General features: G+C 40.8%; 3 protein-coding genes across 5 annotated transcripts; 1 reads left to right on the forward strand and 2 right to left on the reverse strand.

Annotated features, from left to right (window-relative positions):
• Positions 1–15: 15 nt before the first annotated feature.
• LOC105455454 (28S ribosomal protein S23, mitochondrial) lies at positions 16–1,245 on the reverse strand. The gene is made up of 4 exons (XM_011698781.1): positions 1,026–1,245; positions 611–772; positions 308–413; positions 16–225 (listed from the first exon to the last, which is right to left on the reverse strand). The coding sequence occupies exons 1-4, from the start codon at positions 1,067–1,069 to the stop codon at positions 79–81; spliced, it is 459 nt and encodes a 152-aa protein (XP_011697083.1). The 5' UTR covers positions 1,070–1,245; the 3' UTR covers positions 16–78.
• Positions 1,246–1,325: 80 nt separating this feature from the next.
• Positions 1,326–6,274, forward strand: LOC105455456 (DNA replication licensing factor Mcm3). The gene is made up of 11 exons (XM_011698785.1): positions 1,326–1,514; positions 1,786–1,898; positions 2,004–2,212; positions 2,403–2,533; positions 2,609–2,847; positions 2,959–3,201; positions 3,557–3,920; positions 4,257–4,561; positions 4,694–4,844; positions 4,925–5,442; positions 5,779–6,274. The coding sequence occupies exons 1-11, from the start codon at positions 1,446–1,448 to the stop codon at positions 5,975–5,977; spliced, it is 2,541 nt and encodes an 846-aa protein (XP_011697087.1). The 5' UTR covers positions 1,326–1,445; the 3' UTR covers positions 5,978–6,274.
• On the reverse strand, positions 6,272–18,287 carry LOC105455455 (sodium leak channel non-selective protein). Of its 3 annotated transcripts, XR_975119.1 has the most exons (30): positions 18,078–18,287; positions 17,436–17,569; positions 17,140–17,325; positions 16,711–16,934; positions 16,296–16,570; positions 15,654–15,901; positions 14,825–15,214; positions 14,409–14,600; positions 14,189–14,326; positions 13,901–14,107; positions 13,499–13,695; positions 13,300–13,422; positions 12,884–13,057; positions 12,636–12,815; positions 12,300–12,552; positions 11,947–12,114; positions 11,628–11,836; positions 11,382–11,502; positions 11,128–11,261; positions 10,879–11,044; positions 10,467–10,661; positions 10,147–10,364; positions 9,729–9,952; positions 9,354–9,490; positions 9,127–9,263; positions 8,757–8,907; positions 8,556–8,687; positions 8,155–8,362; positions 7,737–8,066; positions 6,272–6,415 (listed from the first exon to the last, which is right to left on the reverse strand). XR_975119.1 is itself a non-coding variant. In XM_011698783.1 (29 exons), exons 2-29 carry the CDS (start codon positions 17,538–17,540, stop codon positions 7,885–7,887), a joined length of 5,274 nt encoding a protein of 1,757 aa, XP_011697085.1. In that variant the 5' UTR covers positions 17,541–17,569; positions 18,078–18,287; the 3' UTR covers positions 6,877–7,884. The 3 variants fall into 3 exon arrangements, 2 of the variants coding, with proteins under 2 accessions (XP_011697085.1, XP_011697086.1); XM_011698783.1 differs by lacking the exon at positions 6,272–6,415 and having other exon boundaries at positions 6,877–8,066; XM_011698784.1 differs by lacking the exon at positions 6,272–6,415 and having other exon boundaries at positions 6,877–8,066; positions 8,191–8,362; positions 18,078–18,286.
• Between the last annotated feature and the right edge of the window lie 102 nt (positions 18,288–18,389).

Consider the following 18,389-nt stretch of genomic DNA (forward strand, 5'->3'; position numbering starts at 1 on the left):
AACATAGATGTCACATTTTAAATAATGAGATCTTTATTTACAACAGAAACTTACGGTAAGAATATATTTTTCTAGTCATTAAGAGTTTTTGGGTGATTCGTTCTCCTTCTTCGGCTCCGTTCTTGCTCCCATCTCGTTCTCCTTCCTCGACTCTGTTCTTACTTCCGTCTGGGAAATGTAGCGGTTCATCGCCCGCTCGTACGCGCTATCTTCTGACAGTCCGTCCTAAAATTAATTAATGTATTCTCTAGTATTATTGAAAAATTAATTTCATCGATCGATTGAATAAGTATATAACTGCACACACCTTTCTTAACGTTTCGTACATGGACAGAAAGTTCTGCGTCGCGGATTTTGCATTTTCATTTGCCAAATTAGTGGCTGGCAAGAAGCTTTGATCCTTATGGAACCTTCTGCAACAGGAAAAAAAATATTTGCCCTGTAATATTTATATGGCCTAATAAAAATATTTTATTGAACGCATTAAGGTGTCTCGCGCTCGAATAAGATGCCCTGTAATATTTATGTGGCGTAATAAAAAAAAATATTTGCCCTGTAATATTTATGTGGCGTAATAAAAAAATATTTTATTGAACACATTAAGACTCACGCTCGAATAAGATCCTCATTGTAAAAGATGGGTCTGACTGGTTTCTTCGGCAGCCGTCTGTCGTATCTCGGCTCGTATTTCGGGGGAAAAGCCTCGTACACCGTCAACCATACCGGCATATCCTCCTCTTTTATAGCCTTGCCCTTCAATAACGCCGAAAATCTGAAATGCATTTAGACAGAGACGGTGCAGTCAACATTATGAAATGTTTATATCATCAATCTCTGGAGAAAGCAAGTGAACTACTGTCACTTGTAGACGTAACTTTTAAAGAGGATGATGCGATACATAAGCAATTTAATCCGAAGATTCTCCAATCAATTCGAAATGTAAGTTAATAAAAAACGATTTCTCTGCAGTTTCTTAACGATTGCGAGTTCAATTTTCCAAAACAATTTCGAAGGCTGGCCCTCACCTGGTGTATATCGTGCCGATCTTCTCCAGTCTGCTCTGCGCCATTGTGTATCGCTCTCGACGTGACGGTTCACGAGTGAGATTTTAAAACAAGGCGTGACCTGATGAACCAGGAACCCCTCGTATTCTGTAACCTAATCGACCTAACCTAACTCATCGAGCGACAAGCAGACACGCCGTTCAAAACGACACACATACCGTCGCCATTTTTAAAACGTTCCAGTCCGAGAAACCTGCGAGCGAATTCCCTGGGAGAATCAACACGTGGACCGCTGGGGTCTTTTCGGTTGCGACGGTTTGCCTCGCGCGTGCCGACCACTGCCGTTTTTCCCGCGCAAATGACAGAGGGTGGCTTTCAAAGGGTCTCGCGAGCATCTGCAGGAATTTACAGCGTGACAAGTGCCGATTGCCCGCCGCCGAGATGGACACGGAGATCGATCAGAATCTGGAGCAGATAACGCGCGAATATGTGGACTTTCTGGACGACGTGGTGAGATCATCAGAACTTGTTGACAAACATTTACTTGGCCGCGAATTTCAGACGTATTTTCGATCCTTCGTAACTCTTTTGCTTGTGGAAAAAAAAATACATAGGCAGCTGTTAAGGGGAAAACGACGATTAAATCCTTGAGACCTAAAAAATATAGATATTTAGATGGGTATGTGATTTCCAAGTCACATGGTGTTATTGGAGGATAAAATGTCACAAGGATGATGTTTCTCTGCCTAATTCTCATGACATCCTCGTTAACTTTGTGCAGGAGGACCAGAGCATATATGCCACAATGGTCAAGAATATGATCCAGGAGGAGAGATACAGGCTGGTCGTGAACATCAACGATTTAAGAAGAAAGAATCCTGCCCGCGCAGCGAGGTATACAATAGATTTAGCTTCCACCAGCGTGCAGCACCGAGATACTACTTCCTATGCAAATCGTAAAGTGTCAAGGATAATAACAGCTGGTCGTGTGTGTTGCAGCTTGTTGAACAATTCCTTTGAGGAGCAACTGGCATTTCAGAACGCCCTGCAACAATACATCTCGAGTGTAGACATCGACTATGCCAAGGGCAATAAAGAGTTCTTCGTAGCTTTCGAGGGCAGCTTCGGAAACAAGCATGTCACACCGAGAACGCTCACCTCTCGTTACCTGGGTAACTTGGTGTGCATGGAGGGTATCGTCACAAAATGCAAGTATCTGGGAGAAAAGTGTCGAATTTAACTTTCTCTCGGACTTTACAGAATTCATCTCTGCTTACATAATTCTATTTTAATAGATTTATTTCATTTATTTGTATATTAAATTTATCACATGAGTTTTATGAAATTCATACTTATATAAAAATAACATTACATTTAAAATAATATTTTTTTTATTAGGTTCATTGGTACGACCGAAAGTTGTGAGGAGCGTTCACTACTGCGACACGACCAAGACAGTCCTGGAGAGAGCCTATTCGGATCTAACTTCCTTGGAGGCTTTCCCCCACTCTGCCGTTTATCCGACCACCGTAATTATTTCTGCCACTTGAATGAAATGCAGAGTTTGACGTTCAGTTTGTAGATTCCGTTCTTCCGCGTTGCAGGACGACAACGGCAATCCGCTTGAAACGGAATTCGGTTTGTCGACTTACAAGGACCATCAGACGCTCACTATACAGGAGATGCCGGAGAAAGCGCCAGCCGGCCAGCTACCGCGAAGCGTGGATGTGATTTGCGACAACGACCTGGTGGACTTGTGCAAGCCTGGAGATCGAGTGCAGATTGTCGGAAACTACCGGTGTCTCCCGGGGAAACAGGGTGGATACACAACCGGAACTTTCAAGTACGTTTTTAGGACAAGATTCGCGAGGATTAATTGAGTTTACTCAGTTTAATTGAGTCGCGCGTTCCTTGTATCTTCATCTCGCCTTGCATCATAATTATGATTATATAGGACGGTCCTAATCGCCAACAATATAATGCAACTGAGTAAGGAGGCCAATCTCGCGATCTCCCACGACGACGTAACTATGTGCAAGAAACTGGCGAAGAACAATCCCTGCAAGAATATCTTCGAGCTTCTCGCCAAGTCCCTTGCGCCGTCCATACACGGCAATGAATACATAAAAAAGGCGATTCTGTGCTTGCTCTTGGGCGGAGTAGAGAAGATCTTGCCAAACGGTACGAGGCTGCGAGGGTAAGTTTCTACACAGTCCTTTATGATTTCGTATTGAAAAAACAATTTTTTAATCAATCCACTGTGATTTAATTCATCTCAATTAGAAGATATATAACTTATTCAATAGTTATTTCTTGGTGAATTTAAACAGCTTAAATTTATTAAAAATTTAGAAGCTCAAGTATAGATTTTATTGAAAGATATTTATATGTCAATACTTAAATTAACAGAAAAAAAAGATATAAAAAAAAGAAAGATTAAAGAATTTGGAAATGATAGAAATTTTGCCTCTTTGGTCGTCTCAATATTCTAACTAACGTTGATTCTGTAATGATAATGATACGATCCGAATTTTTTGACATATGTATTACAGAGACATAAACGTATTACTAATTGGAGATCCGTCGGTGGCCAAGTCGCAACTACTACGTTATGTGTTGTGCACCGCTCCGCGAGCAATTCCGACCACCGGAAGAGGATCTTCGGGCGTGGGTTTAACGGCAGCGGTTACGGTCGATCAAGAGACCGGCGAGCGCAGGCTGGAGGCGGGCGCGATGGTCCTGGCGGACCGCGGTGTCATTTGCATCGACGAATTCGATAAGATGTCGGACATCGACCGAACGGCGATACACGAGGTGATGGAGCAAGGAAGGATCACGATCGCCAAGGCGGGCATTCACGCCAGCCTGAATGCACGTTGCTCGGTACTGGCGGCTGCGAATCCTGTGTACGGGAGAGTAAGTTTCGATCGTCTTGAAGAAACTTCTACTCTTGATTCTTTTTGATAAAAATAAAATTTAACTTTTGCAAAAATTTTGTAATTTATAAAAAGTAAGTTTAAATTAGATTCGCTTCCTCGCAAAAAATATTTCTATATTAAAAATTGCAATTTCTCTTACAAGACATAATTTATAATAAATTAAAAAATATTAAGAAACATGTGTGTATGAATATTATTATTATGTATATTATTTAATGAAACTCTTGAATTATATATATATATATATATAATATATATATATATATGAATTATATATATTATTTAATGAAACTCTCCACATTTTTTTTTTCAGTACGATCAGTACAAGACCCCCATGGAGAATATCGGCCTGCAGGATTCTCTGTTATCGCGTTTCGATCTGCTCTTCGTTGTGCTGGACGTGATTGATTCGGACCAGGATCATATAATTAGCGATCACGTCGTCCGGATGCATCGATACAGAAGTGCTTTGGAGCAAGACGGGGAGGCTTTGAGCTTGGGCTCGAAGTTGGACATGTTGACCACGAAGAATCCGGACGACGTAGCTACCGAGGAGTCGCAGTCGCAAGTTTACCAGAAATACGATCCGCTTCTGCACGGGCAAACGCGTTCGAAAAAGTAATCCACTTTCATCGTATTGTATTTTGTTACGTTGAATCTACGAGCTATGATTCTCTATGATCTTAACATCAAGCTCCGATTGCGTAGATTTTACGTGAAGAAACTTATGCTTTGAAATTTCTTTCTCAGCGACCAGATCCTCACCATACAGTTCATGAGAAAGTACATACACATCGCGCGGTGCATGAAGCCCAAGCTCACGGAAGAGGCCAGCGCTGTTATCGCGGAGGAATATTCGAGGCTTCGATCGGAGGACATGGTAGAATCCGACGTTGCGAGGGTGAGTGGAGAGGAAAATCCCAGATTCGCGTATAAAAAAAGACATACATATCCAACATTTTTTTACCGAATAATTTTCAGACTCAACCGGTGACCGCGAGAACTCTGGAAACGTTGATTCGACTGTCCACGGCGCACGCGAAGGCACGGCTCTCGAAGAACGTGGAGAGCGAGGACGCACGCGCCGCGATAGAGCTCGTGCAGTACGCCTACTTCAAACGCGTGCTGGAGAAAGAAAAGAGGAAGCGGCGACGTCACGACAGCGAGGCGTCGGAGAACGCGGACGAGGCGGACGAGAGCAGGCAGGCGAAGCGCTCCAGACGGACGAGGGAGTCGGGTGAGGCCGATCCGTACGAGTACGACAGTGACGACGAACACGTCGAACAGGCAACCAGAAGGATTACAAGGACACAGTCACAAAAGAGCAGCACGCATACGGAGTCGCACAGCAGCCATCCGGAGACGCATAGCGGCCATCCGGAGACGCACAGCGGCCACCCGGAGTCGCATAGCAGCCGCACGGAGTCACACAGCATGGAAACTGAAGGCCCGGAATCCTCCGTCTCCGAAACAGCGACGCCAACGATCACCGAAGAAAGGTAATTTCACTCGAAGAGTGATATATCAAAAATATATCCAAAATATATCAAAAAGTACTGATCGTATCGTATAACCACGAATTCTTTAATCTTTCTTTTTTAAACGGTCCTCTGTCAATTTTTATGCCTTGTGGATTAGTAGAATTCAATCGTTAATTAAATAATTAACATAAACGACGGCTTCCCTCGCGTGACTTTTCCTTTACGCCTTAAATATTTCCTACGTGTTACTTTTATATTTTTTACTCTATGCTATGTGCCCGCGTTAAAGCCAGAAAATAAAACGAACGTTACAGAGCAAATGTACTCTAATTCAATTTCCCTCTCTGATTTTAGACTTGCGGTCTTCAAGTCGTCGCTCAACAAGTTGTTCCAAGAACGAAGGACTCAGAATATTCTGAAGACAGAAGTAATCGATCACCTGAACAAGACGCTCTCTCTGAACTTCACATCCGACGAGATTAAAGCCGCTATCAGTACCATGACGGACGCAAATCAAATTATGGCGGTGGAAGACTACATCTTCCTGATATAAAACATTTGTAATCTTTCGTACATATATTCGTATTCGTTATTACGTGTTGAACAGTAATCAAAGCAATATCTTTAGGCCATTAATTTATAAAATTAATTTATAAAATCAAGCACTCGCAACTGCATTGAATTATGAGAAACAAGAAATCATTCGTTTACGTGCTTACAATGACTAATTGTTTCTTTTTTTTTCATAATTTATACGAGTCTTCGGGAGAGAAATATTTTTTATACCGTTTTTGTAACGTTAATGCTAGCGATCGAGTAATAATAATAATCAGTACACATTTGCGAATAATGATATCTAACAACATTTATTTGCCCTATACTCGATATAAGACAACACATTGGCACATAAACTAGCAACAATCATCAACATTCATTACAGTGATGTAAACGTAATGCGGCTCAAAACGCTAAACCCGTTTTTCTTCCGCTTCTGTAAATATATAATATATATATATATATGCATAACATTCATCGTGCGTGTGTGCGTGTATGCGTTTATTATTGCGCTAACATCGATCGCGATTTCCGCTAAAATGTTCGTTCTCACGAATTTTACTCTCCTACGACTTTACTCTCGCACATCGTCTCGTTACAAAAAACTTACGACAGTCGTTATATTTAATATAAATGCTCCATTTATGCTCTCGTATGTTCAACATACACAATATAGAGAGAGAGCCGACGCAATCGCGTTTCAAAATAAGTTATGCCCTCCGCCAAGTAACTTTCTCTCTCTCTCTCTCTCTCTCTCTCTCTCTCTCTCTCTTCTCACCTCGTCTTCCCTCCTCCCCCCTCCTCCTTCTCGCCGCACATTAATTTACTTCATCGCGCAGTATTGCCGGGTCGTCTCTCTCTCTCTCTCTCTCTCTCTCTCTCTCTCTCTATCCCCNCCCCCCCCTCTCTTGATTGCACAACCCTCCATTTTCCACTAAAGCGACACCCGTAACAGCGTTACTGTATATTAATTAACAGAGATAATATAACATCAACGGTCGCGCGCGCTAAAAACTTTTACAACTGTCAATATTAAATCAATCGCGTAGATCTACGGTATACAGGCCTTCGGGACGTATTCTTGTTGTAAAGGAGGAAAGAATCGACGATATCTGCAACATCCTAACTGGTTTCTTTTTTTTTTTTTTACACAGAATCAGTACCTTCTTCACGACAAAAATATCTACGAGTCGCGTCCTATGCTAATTGTACTCACAGTTGCCCTTAATAACACCATAATCGACTCTAGCTATTAACCCGCGCGATGATCAACTTCGTGTAGTACAAAATTTTCTACATACAATTGTAGTTAACTCGAGACGTTGGTTCTTAAAAAATAGCTGATGTGTGATGCATGAATGACAGTACGCGACATACGGAAAAGTTCTTTCATCAAAACATATATCGAAATCTTTCAACAAACTGATACTTCGAGGATTCATTTCATTTTTTTTCGTATGGGCGATCTGTTTGACACACGGCAGTGACGTTCCGAATTCGATACGAAATGTATGTTATGTGTGTATTTCGATAATTATGCTCCCTCTCCTCATGTAGGAAATCGATTCTTCTAACACGACGAGCTTCAATGGAACGTGTAACGAAAGATTTCAACATTTCAGCTCGTGCACACTGCCTTGGGCGTAGCAAAATATTAATATACTTCTCAGCAGTGAAGATGGTGAATTACGATCGAAGCTCAACGCGTTAAAGTTCCTCGAGCTCGGGCGAGTGAATTAAAATTATTAGGCACATACCACGTTACTCCTTGGATCTCCCCCTCCTCGGATTGCAAAATTCTTAGGCTAAGAATTCGTCTTTTATAATTGCTAAAAGTAGGAATCCCTCACTTCTCACAATCTCCGCCACGTGATCGTGATCGTTTACTCTCCCGTCTCGGAAAGTTCACAGCTCGTCCTCGCTGGACTCGCTGCTGTAAGCTAACTGCTCCTTCCACCATTCTCGTACCTCCAGCATGACGCTGGAAACTTTAGGCGCGGCTGCCTTGTTGCTCAACGTCTCCCTCTGCTGCCTGCTTTGCTCCGTATTTTCCGTCAGGTGGTGGTGCAAATTATTTTTCACCATTGCTGTAAAAAAAAAAATAATCCGAAATAACCCTCGGTGTCAAAGAGAATTTAATTTTAGTGCGTTAATATAATTAATGCGATGCGATACATTGTACGAAAGCCAAGCGATCACTTCTCGGCTTACATGGCGGTCTGCTATTCCTCTTTTTCGACGCCGCGATCTTATCTTTTTCAGATCGAACGGATGCAGGATCCGATAAAGTCGGTGCCAGATACTTCCTTCCCGAAGCACTTCCTATACTGTCTGATCTTGGAAGCACAATCGGTTTCTTTCTGTATTTTGGGGCTTCGACATCCTAACAGTTGAAGAAACGAGAAAACTTGAATTTTTCCATTAGATTATATAATTTATTACTGTTTTTAAACTACGGTGAAAAATCTAGCAATATATTTAACGAAAATATAGAAATTTATTTAATTAAATAAAATTTATTTATTTTAAAAATTTCTTAAACAAAAAAAAATGTCATTTTTCTGCGAGAAACGCACCTTCGTTTCAATCTCTTCCTCACGATCGACGCTGACTTCCTTGCCTTTCTCCTCTTTGCTCTTCTCTACATCTTGAGGCGGCACAGCCGCGTTATTTGTGGCGCGAAGCCCGGCAATGAGATTGTTTTGTTTCTGCAAAGAAGACAAACATTATTCTTCCGGGAAAAAAATTAATGCGATTTTAGATCAAGTCATCCTCACCGCTCGTATCTTCTTCAGGCAGCCCTGTAACCAAGTTCTGATGGTTTGCTTAGCCACTTCCTCCTCGATTATATACTCGAATTCTTCCCGTGCAAGAAGTTCCTCCAACTGGAGTGCTTTCCTTATGTCCACTGAACGGTACGATAACATACTAAAAAAATTCTTTAATTTAGAAAAATATCGATAATACAATTCGCGTGAATATTATGGAATTTTTCACGTCTGCATATGGGTGAAAAATTCAATTAAAAACGTTTCAAGATAAAACTGCACATCTTATTAAAAAAATCTGAGAAACTCAGATATCTAAAAATTTTACTTAAGAAAGTGTAAACGTTTAATATTTAATTTACAATTTTGTAGAACTTACTTAATAACGTCGTGAAAGGTAACGTCTTCGCCATTGTGCAATCGTTCCAGTTCGTAGCACATGTACTTGAAGAGCAGGCGATCCTTTTGCGGATCGGTCTCCAATCTGCCCTTCAACAACCGCAAGATAAACTTCACCTGAAATTTCGCAAACATCAGTTTTTGCTTCTCATGAATTGCTATATCGTTTCGCCGATATAACGAGGATAATTCGAGATAAGATCATACCCGCTTCACCGGTATAACACCTTTCTGGTGGTTATCAACGACGTTCCACGTGTTCTGGAAGTTTCTTATGTCGGCGTACGATAACAACGCATCCTCTTCATTTGAATAGAATAGAGAAAAGTTCTCCATTATAATAGCTGTTTGAAAAGAAAAAAAATTTCAATTCTTGATTTATTCCCTTAAATCACTAAAGATCTAAATCCGGAAAAATTAGTCTGATGGCACTATATAGAACATTTCCTGTTCTAGTTAAAACAATGTTAATATAAGACATCTAATATAAGACAAGTGAAAAAATACAACTGAGCTTTTAAATATAATCTACGTGACTTCGTGTAAGCTTCTCTGAGATGTACAAGTATATTACATACATACCCACTAAAAGATTCAAGACGATGTAAGTGATGATGACGTAAAAGGTGCAAAAGTAAATTAGAGAAGCGTGGAAATTGCCGCAGTCCGTTTCCCAGTAATTATCCGCCGGCGTGCAATAGGGTGGCTGTATCATGCAGTCGTGCATAATTTTGTTCCAATCCTCCCCCGTCACTATGCGAAAGAGCATCGCCACGCCGGTAACCGGTGACTCGAAATTAGCGCGTCTAGATTGCAAAGAGATTACTTCTGATATACCAAGCATATGTACAAGGTGGCAGGGCAAGATAAAGAAGTATTACAGAGCGAAAAAAGAATTTAGTATCGTTGGAAGATTCATATAAAATATTGCGCGTGTGTGTTCTATATATATTTATATGTCTTAAAATCAAAATCTCGCCGATACGTGTGCGTTTCTCACCTTCCTATGCCTTCTCCGTACTTCACCGTGCCGAAGATTATGGTGCCGGCTAACGCGTAGAAGAAGACAAGGAGAAACATGCCGAATATGATGAAGAAGCTCTTGCAGACGGACACGCCGACCGTCAACATTAGCATCTTGAGAGTGGTGTGCTTGCCGGTGATGGTGAAGAATCTCAGGATCACGACCATAAATCCAATCACGTAGGACAGATCATTCTGGAAAAAAAAAAAACGATAAAAAATGATGACATCGTGGAATCGAACGACGAGGGGTAGACGAAAAAAAGATGCGATGAAAAGAATTCTCGACGAGCGCACCTGCATTGTGCAGTGTATGATAATCCAGATAACGCCCACGACTGTCACGAGCAAATCGTATCTGTTCCTTCTGGACTGCCAATAGCCGCGTGGTGTAAAAGCGATGATTTTCATGATTACCTCCACGAGGAAGACCAGTGTCAGAATAGTCGAGACAGTAGCCAGAGCTTCCGTGTGTTCCTCTTCGAGTCTCCACTTCGGATGAGCAGGATAAAAAAAAAGAACAGGAAGAAAGACAGCAGATTAAACAATGCGGACATGCCACATTTATTTTTACCGATTTCACGATAGCCGGCAAGGAACAAATGATTCAAGGAAACAGTCTTTTCGCGATGTTCGTTGAAGTTGCATGATTTTACTGACACGCATCGAGTGCTTGTTCTATGTGCAACAACAAGAGGATCCAACTTACGGAAACGCACAACAGAGCGCTGTTCACGAGCACCATGACGGCGATGAACCTTTTGAAATAAATGTTCTGCGTGATGTCGTAGATGAAAGCCCGGAACTTCCTGCCGTCCGGCCTGGGCGGTAAGTGCAACGGCTGGGCGATCTTCAGACGTTTCTTCAAGTCACACCTGCATCCCAAGAAAATTCACGATCTGTAGATCGCGATAGAAATAATCGCGACGTTCGCTGACCAAATTATGCGACGCCTCACCATCGTCTCTGGTCGACCGTGAGCAAGGCGGTGCCTTTGTTCTCGGAGTAATTCGCGATCACGACACCCACGAACAATGTCAAACCGATCATGCAACCGAGGAAAATATAAACGTGTATGTAGATCGCGTGGGCCTGGAAAGAGAATACAATGAGATATTGAAGGAAGTAATTCTTGAATCCTAAATCTTGCAATTTTTAGCAGTGCACGTAGATCATTTATTGTATTAAAGTGTCAAAAAGATAATGACTCACGGGACCGAGAGCCTTAATAAGAACGTCCCGCACGTCAAGCCAGCCTTTGAAAGAGAGTACTTCAAACAGAGCCATCATAGCGTCGCCAATATTATCGAAGTTGAATCTTTTAGGATTAGCCCTGAAAAAAAAAACGCGTACAAAATAAGCGTTGCTTCCTTACATTAGAGATATTTATAATAAAATATAATTAATACTGGCCAAAGAAAAATTCCCAGGGTCGCACGTTTTACGCGATTTACTTACCAAACGCGCGGTACCAGTATGGACGGATAACTCTCGTTCTCCCCCGGCCGCAGTTTCATCTTCGTCACGAACACTCTTCTCATAAATACACCGACGCATTCCTCGCGCTTCAAGATCGTGGGATCGTTGCATCTCGCCAAGCGACCGCCGTACAGCTGCACTCCGTAACTCGCGAACATGAACATCAGCAGGAACAGCAACGTCGATACCTGAATAAAAACATTACTTCGTCCGTTGATTTGTTTCGTTACGTTATTTACGCGGACTGGTTGTTTCTAAAAATAATGCGTCCAAAATCCGAAGCAGGAGCGGCATTTACCAGCAAAATTTCCTTGAATCCTCTGCACAGCTCGTAAACGACCTTCCTCATGTGCGGTACGAGGGTGAAAATTCTTAGCGGTCTGACGCACCGTAATATCATCAGCAGCTGCGCTCCAGAATTCGGCGGCACGCTTTTCGGCATCCAGCATAAGAATATGAGGCTTACCTATAACAACGTACACGCGTTTACATTATATATATATGTATATATGTACAGAATCAATTATTATAACTTATCACATAATATATAATTAAAATATATATATATAATTAATGTAACTCATTAAGTTTAAAAACAAAATATTTCGCAATAAAATAGAGTTACATGTATTTTCAACACATTAGACGTACAATGTAAATGAAGACGTCCAAGACAGAGGCGACGTCTTTGATGTAGGCCTTGGGTGTGAAGAACAGACCGTCCGCCAGGATCTTCAGCGCAAGTTCGATGCTCATGCAAATGACGAAGCAGTATTCGGTGATCTGCAACGCCGGCGTCTCCATCACGCGCTTTCGCGACGTCTCGAACATCATCGAGATGCACGACAGCGTCGTGATGAATATCATCACCCAGTCGAGGTAGGTCACCAAACCGAGGAAATTGCTGGAAGAAAAAAAGATACAGAAAATTCGGCCACTTTTGTCTCACGACAGCGGGGCAATACGTTTCGATCTCGCGATGCTTACTGCAGACTCTTGTACTGCACCTTCCTTTCCTTGCCCGTCAAAGGATCCTTCAATCTCGCGTCGTACCTCGCGTAAACGAACAGCTGGCAGTATTTCCGGAATTTACTTTCGCGGGGCACCGCGAACAGCGGCGTGTCGAAGAACGGATGGTTCTCTCGCAAATCATCTTCGCGTTGGTTTCTGGAACGAGAGAACAGATCGGGTAAGATTGTGGAAATCCCAGAAATCGCGCGGTACGGTGTCAGTACCTTCGCATCTCCGCCTGTTGTCTCTTAGCCTGTAGCAACTTGATGTCCAAATCGTGCGGCCTCCTGCTCGACGAACTGACTCTGTTTATTCCCCCTATGTCACCGTTCTCCATGAGATGCTCGTACGTCTGTTTGAGCTTGATCGATCCACTTCGGACGCTCCTTCTGATCGATCTATTATTTCATGCCATATAAGCAAATGGAAAGCATAGGATAAATAAACGTAAAATATACAAAAAAATGCGATATCTTTATGACACTATTAAAAAATACTAGACATTTAATGACAATTTAGAAAAAAAATTGTTATACATATTAAATCTTTAAATTTATATTTTTTAATATTTTCAAATGTATAAAAATCTAAATTCTCTTTAAATTGTTTCATTAATAAATATTTTTTATTTTAGTCTTACTTTTTCGGATCGATACGAAGCTGCTTGGCGCTACTCACGGTACCCTGCGGTTTCAGAAGTCCTTTTCCCGGCACTGGAATCATGGCGGAGTCTCCCAAGAGAAGTCTCTGATTGTTGGAATCGCTAGAAGGACGCAGGAAGGACTTAAATCCAAGTCGAAAATTTCGAGGAATACAATCGCGAGTGATAGTTTACTTACTTTATGATATAAATAACAGACGCCTTCTTCAGATTAGTAACGACGCTTCTCACCTTCGGCGGATTGTTCAAGATCTTCACCGGGCGCTGTTTTCTATACACTATCTTCGAATCGAAAGTTTCGTTAGTTCTCTTTGCACCCTCGTTCTCCTCGTCCTCCACTTCCAGCACGAATTGTCGCATAAAGCTCTCGCGCACCTTATAGAAAAGAAAAGTCGAATATTAAGATCGCGTCCTTAAGATTGTAAAACGTTCTTACTTCGCAAATAAATTTAAGAGCGCTTTCTACGATCAATTTGACATTTGGGATAGTTTTAATTTCGTTGAAGATAGATTTTCAACATCTCGCGTCCTTCGAATAAACCAAGGAGTTAGAGTAACATAGTTATTCACGGTTATTCACCTTCGGTAAATTGAAATCTGACGGCACTTTGTGAAGACACGTCATCTGTGGACTGTCTGGAAACTTTTCGAAGATTCTCAGTCTGAACGGCAAGCTCTCCTTTATCTCGGCACTTTGTTCGCGGAATTTCAATTGCTTCAGTTTCTTAATGTCCTCGTCCAGCTCGAGATTGTCGAGAATTACCGCGACGAAAAGACTCAACACAATCTGAGGAGATAATTTGAGCATTAATTAATACCACGGCTTGTATATATGTATTGCACGAAGGAGATATTGCGCGATGATTACCAGTGTGACGAAGAGATGGTACAAAATGAAGTACACTGCGACCAGCGGCGCTACTGTTTCGTGGGTTCGTAACATAGTTTCATCCATCACGTCAACCCAGGCTTCTTGCGTGAAAATTTGGAACATTGACATAAACGCCTGAAAATTTACATTTTAATTTTAACGATACGAGTCGAAACGATCGCGTAATAGTAGATATGTTGAAATGTAAGCGGCTCACTTCGGGGAAGGTTTCGAACTTGGTGAAATCGCAGAGGAAGCAGAAGAGCTGCATGGAAATACTGGAGGATATCACGAGCAGGCACATGGTAAAAATAATGAGACTGCCGAGCTTCTTGCCGGGGCCGAAAATCTTGTAGACGAAGTCCTCCAACATCGGCGACGCCTTAATGAGCCGGACTATTCTGAGAACCTTCCCGTATAAAAATACGACAAATTAAAAAAAATCCCTTATTGTTTGATTGTTAAAATTTTCAAAAGTATTATATATAAAATCGAGAGTTAAGAGTATAAAACAGCTGAGAGTATAAAACGCGCAAACAACAAGTAAAAAAAAGCATAGGTTCGTATAGAAAAAAAAAAAAAATGCAGACGTGAAGCGACATGGAAGACGAGGAGTCACATAAAGGTAGAAACCTGAAAGAAAGTGAATCCAGAGAGATAGCAGAACGGAATAATGTGTATAGTCGTGCCAATGGCAAGCAGCAGTTCGAACTTGTGAATCGAATGCTTAAAGTAACTCCGGAAGCCGAGGCACCATATTTTGAAGAGGGTCTCTAAGTCCAGCAATATCGTGAAGACGATCTCGGCCCAGTAATAATTGTCGTAATACGTATGCCTCGGTTTCTCGTCGTGCTTGAAGCTCATCGTCGCGGTGGTGATGCCGTTCGCCAGAATTGCGCACATTACCACCGAGCGAAAGTGCGGCGACTTGAGGATGGTGTGACAGAGCGGGGAGGCTAGGCCCCCGTGCTTATTCTCGTCTAATGTCACTAATTTCCAACCATTATCGTCTCCGGTCAATATCTGCATTAATAAAGCAAATGTACATAAGTATCAATCGTTAATAAAATCCTAATTTGCTTAAAATTAAATTAAATTTAATTTAAATTAAATAAATAATCGATTATTTGCTTGATTTTAACACGGAAACAACGATTTTGCCGGATTCAGATCTGAAAATAATTTTTGTTGTACAATTTTTCAACAAAAAAATTTTGTTGGAAAGTCAAACACTGATTGCTAGAATATCAAAATAATTTTGTTAGAAATGCTTATCATTTTTTATTTTCCAACAAAATTATTTTGATAATTCAAGAAAAATTATTTTCAGCTCTGTATATCCAGCAAAATTTTTAGACCTTCCAGCAAAATCGTTCTTTTCGTAAAATAATGATGTTTATATACATTTTGAGAATAAAATAAGATAAAGGATATCTGTCAGATATTTTTAGTCATCACTGACCTGCGACGCCGAACTGTTACTAATGTGACCTCGGACGCCCCACATTTGTTGGAACTGTACTCGGATTTCGTTAAAAGTCTCCGTGATGACGGCAATGAAAACGTTCTTCACTAACCAGGCCAGGAAGAATATCATCGTGCTGAAGTAAAGTACCGCGCGCCACGCCGGTAGACTATCGATCGCGCGATACATGATGAAGACCCATCCTTCCTGAGAAGCCGCTTGGTACACGGTGAAGATACTCGTAGCTAAATAATACAAATTCGGAATTAAAGTTTCAAACAATAGTGCTTGCAATAAGATTTTAATATTTTAATTTAGTTGATAAAAATGTATATTAAGATTGCTGTCGTCGCATTTTAAAAGAATGAGAGAATTTAAAATAAAGTCGTATATATAAATTATAATTTGTCTCTTACTACATTTTAAAGCTATTATAATTTTTATATTGTATAACAATATAAAATGTGAAATATAGAATACAAAATATGGAATAAATAAGATAAAATCAGAAAGTTACAACAAATGCTCCAGCAAATTAAGTCTGCAATATTTTTAAAAAGGCGATATGAAAGTCGATAAATTCGAAACGCAAAGAAGAACGACAGGAAAACGTAGTAACATTAACATTTAAACTACTACCAAACTCGTCAAATCCATTGAAGCCTATAATATACTTGGTCAACTCCAGCTTCATGCACATCATTCCTTCGGGGCATTGATATCCGGATTCTGGATCGGTGGAGCAGAAGGTGTCAGGAATAGCCAGGCTGTTGATCGTAATGTAATTGGGATCGGTTGTGTTAAGCACGCAGTGATTTTTCAGCTCGCCGAAGAATTGCACACCCAAGAGACCGTAAAGGGACATGAAGAACAGAAAAAAAAGCGTCACGTTGTAGATCTGCTGACTCGAGCGTCTAAATATAAATCGTACTATTAGTAATCAATAATTAAAACAAATTTAATTTAATTATAAAAGCTGCTGCTGCGGTGTATATCTCGTTTTTAAGCGGTGCAAATCTTTTACATCAATTTCACATGATTACAATTTTCTTACTTGAAAATCTGATTGATTCTGGCTTTGGGCATCGAAAACTTGAGGAAGACTCGGAGGAAGCGTATCATGATCAGCGGCCGTGGTGCTCGCATGATCGAGGCGTAACTAAACTTTATAAGGAAACCCAGCATCTCGAACATTTGCAGAATCACAGATAGCCAGAGGAAGATCACCATACTCGCGTCGAACTGGCACCAGTGGTCTTTCAAATAAGACTTATCTCTCTGCAATACCATTAACAATTTCATTCTACGTCAGTTCTACTTCAGTCTATGTCAAATTTTCGTTACAATTGCATAAAAACTCAATTCTTCATTTCATAACGTTGCTGGTGTCATAATAAAAAGTAAAAAATAAAAATTCTAATTGTCGGCCCTCAAAGTAATCAGATATCAATTCTATTCTCTTCGATAAAGATGTGGACTTTACCTTCAATATTCCCCGTATGTGCATCTTGGCGATCATCTCGGCGGTGAATAGAAACGTGACTATCAAATCGCAAATGAAGGTGACGTATTGGAGGGACGGTACTTTCACGAAGGTTTTCGGGGTGTTCAAGCAAACGGAAGCCAACGAGACTAGGGCGCAAAATCGCATCAACCGTCTCACCCATAACTGAAATCACGTAAAGCGATCAGGAAAGATTTGAGTAAGGGAAAACGGCATTCGTAATTTTCTCGTCCCCCCCCCCCTCCAGCCCCGAGTCGATCTGTGCTTCCGCTCACCTTGTTGACCCACTCTATGTCAGCGCTCTCATTGAGGGACTCCTCTGGACCGTAATCGGCCAGGACGGGTTCCCCCTTGAGGCTCTGCTTCCGCCCCAACATCATAATAGGGATTATGTTCGCAATGGTGAGGCCTGGAAGTAGTGGACGAAAATTTTTATCGAAATTAAACGTGCCGCTAATGAAAACGATTATAAGAAATTAAATTATCATTTGACAAAATAATTATACATTCCGTTTGTTCTCGTTGCCCGTATAGATATACGATGACACATTCAATCAACTATTTAAAAAATATATATATGTATGATTCACATATTATTTTTTTATTATAGATTAGTAACACATTCCCTACATATGTAGAAATTCAAAACTTTATATAATAAATTATTAATATATATTTAAATTCCAGTAATATATATTTTACAAAAGAGTAAAGCGAGCTGTATATTATTATAATAGATACATATAAAAGATAATTTATATTCTTTAAATTATCTATATGTTTTTGAAGGATTATATATAATGGTAATTTAACGTTAATAGAAAAATGATAATAATACAAGAGAAATCTAATTCACTTAATAATAGCTCATGTTTACGACGATCGGTATGACGTTCGGACATTGTCGAGGGATTTACCTTTCTTTTAGCTGTTCACGGAACGACGGACACTGCCTTTACGGCAATTTCAATAGACTACATCTCGATATATAAAGCAACGATAAAGCTCAACATGTAATAAACATCTCAGAGGTAATAACAAGCTGGCAATGTCGCGGCGAACATGTTTCGGCCGTGTCGCCAGCACGGCCGAAAGTCTGAGGGAACGGGCATGAGCAGTGTGCGCTCTCCACCTCCCGCGAGAAAATCAATATTTCACTATTCCAAAGCGCGCGAATTTCCGGAAATCGTGATTTTTAACGCAATTGTCCGTTTCAGATGTACCTAAAA

Source organism: Wasmannia auropunctata, unplaced genomic scaffold (genome assembly GCF_000956235.1).
Source record: "Wasmannia auropunctata unplaced genomic scaffold, wasmannia.A_1.0 LD335903.1, whole genome shotgun sequence".
NCBI classification, from domain to species: domain Eukaryota; kingdom Metazoa; phylum Arthropoda; class Insecta; order Hymenoptera; family Formicidae; genus Wasmannia; species Wasmannia auropunctata.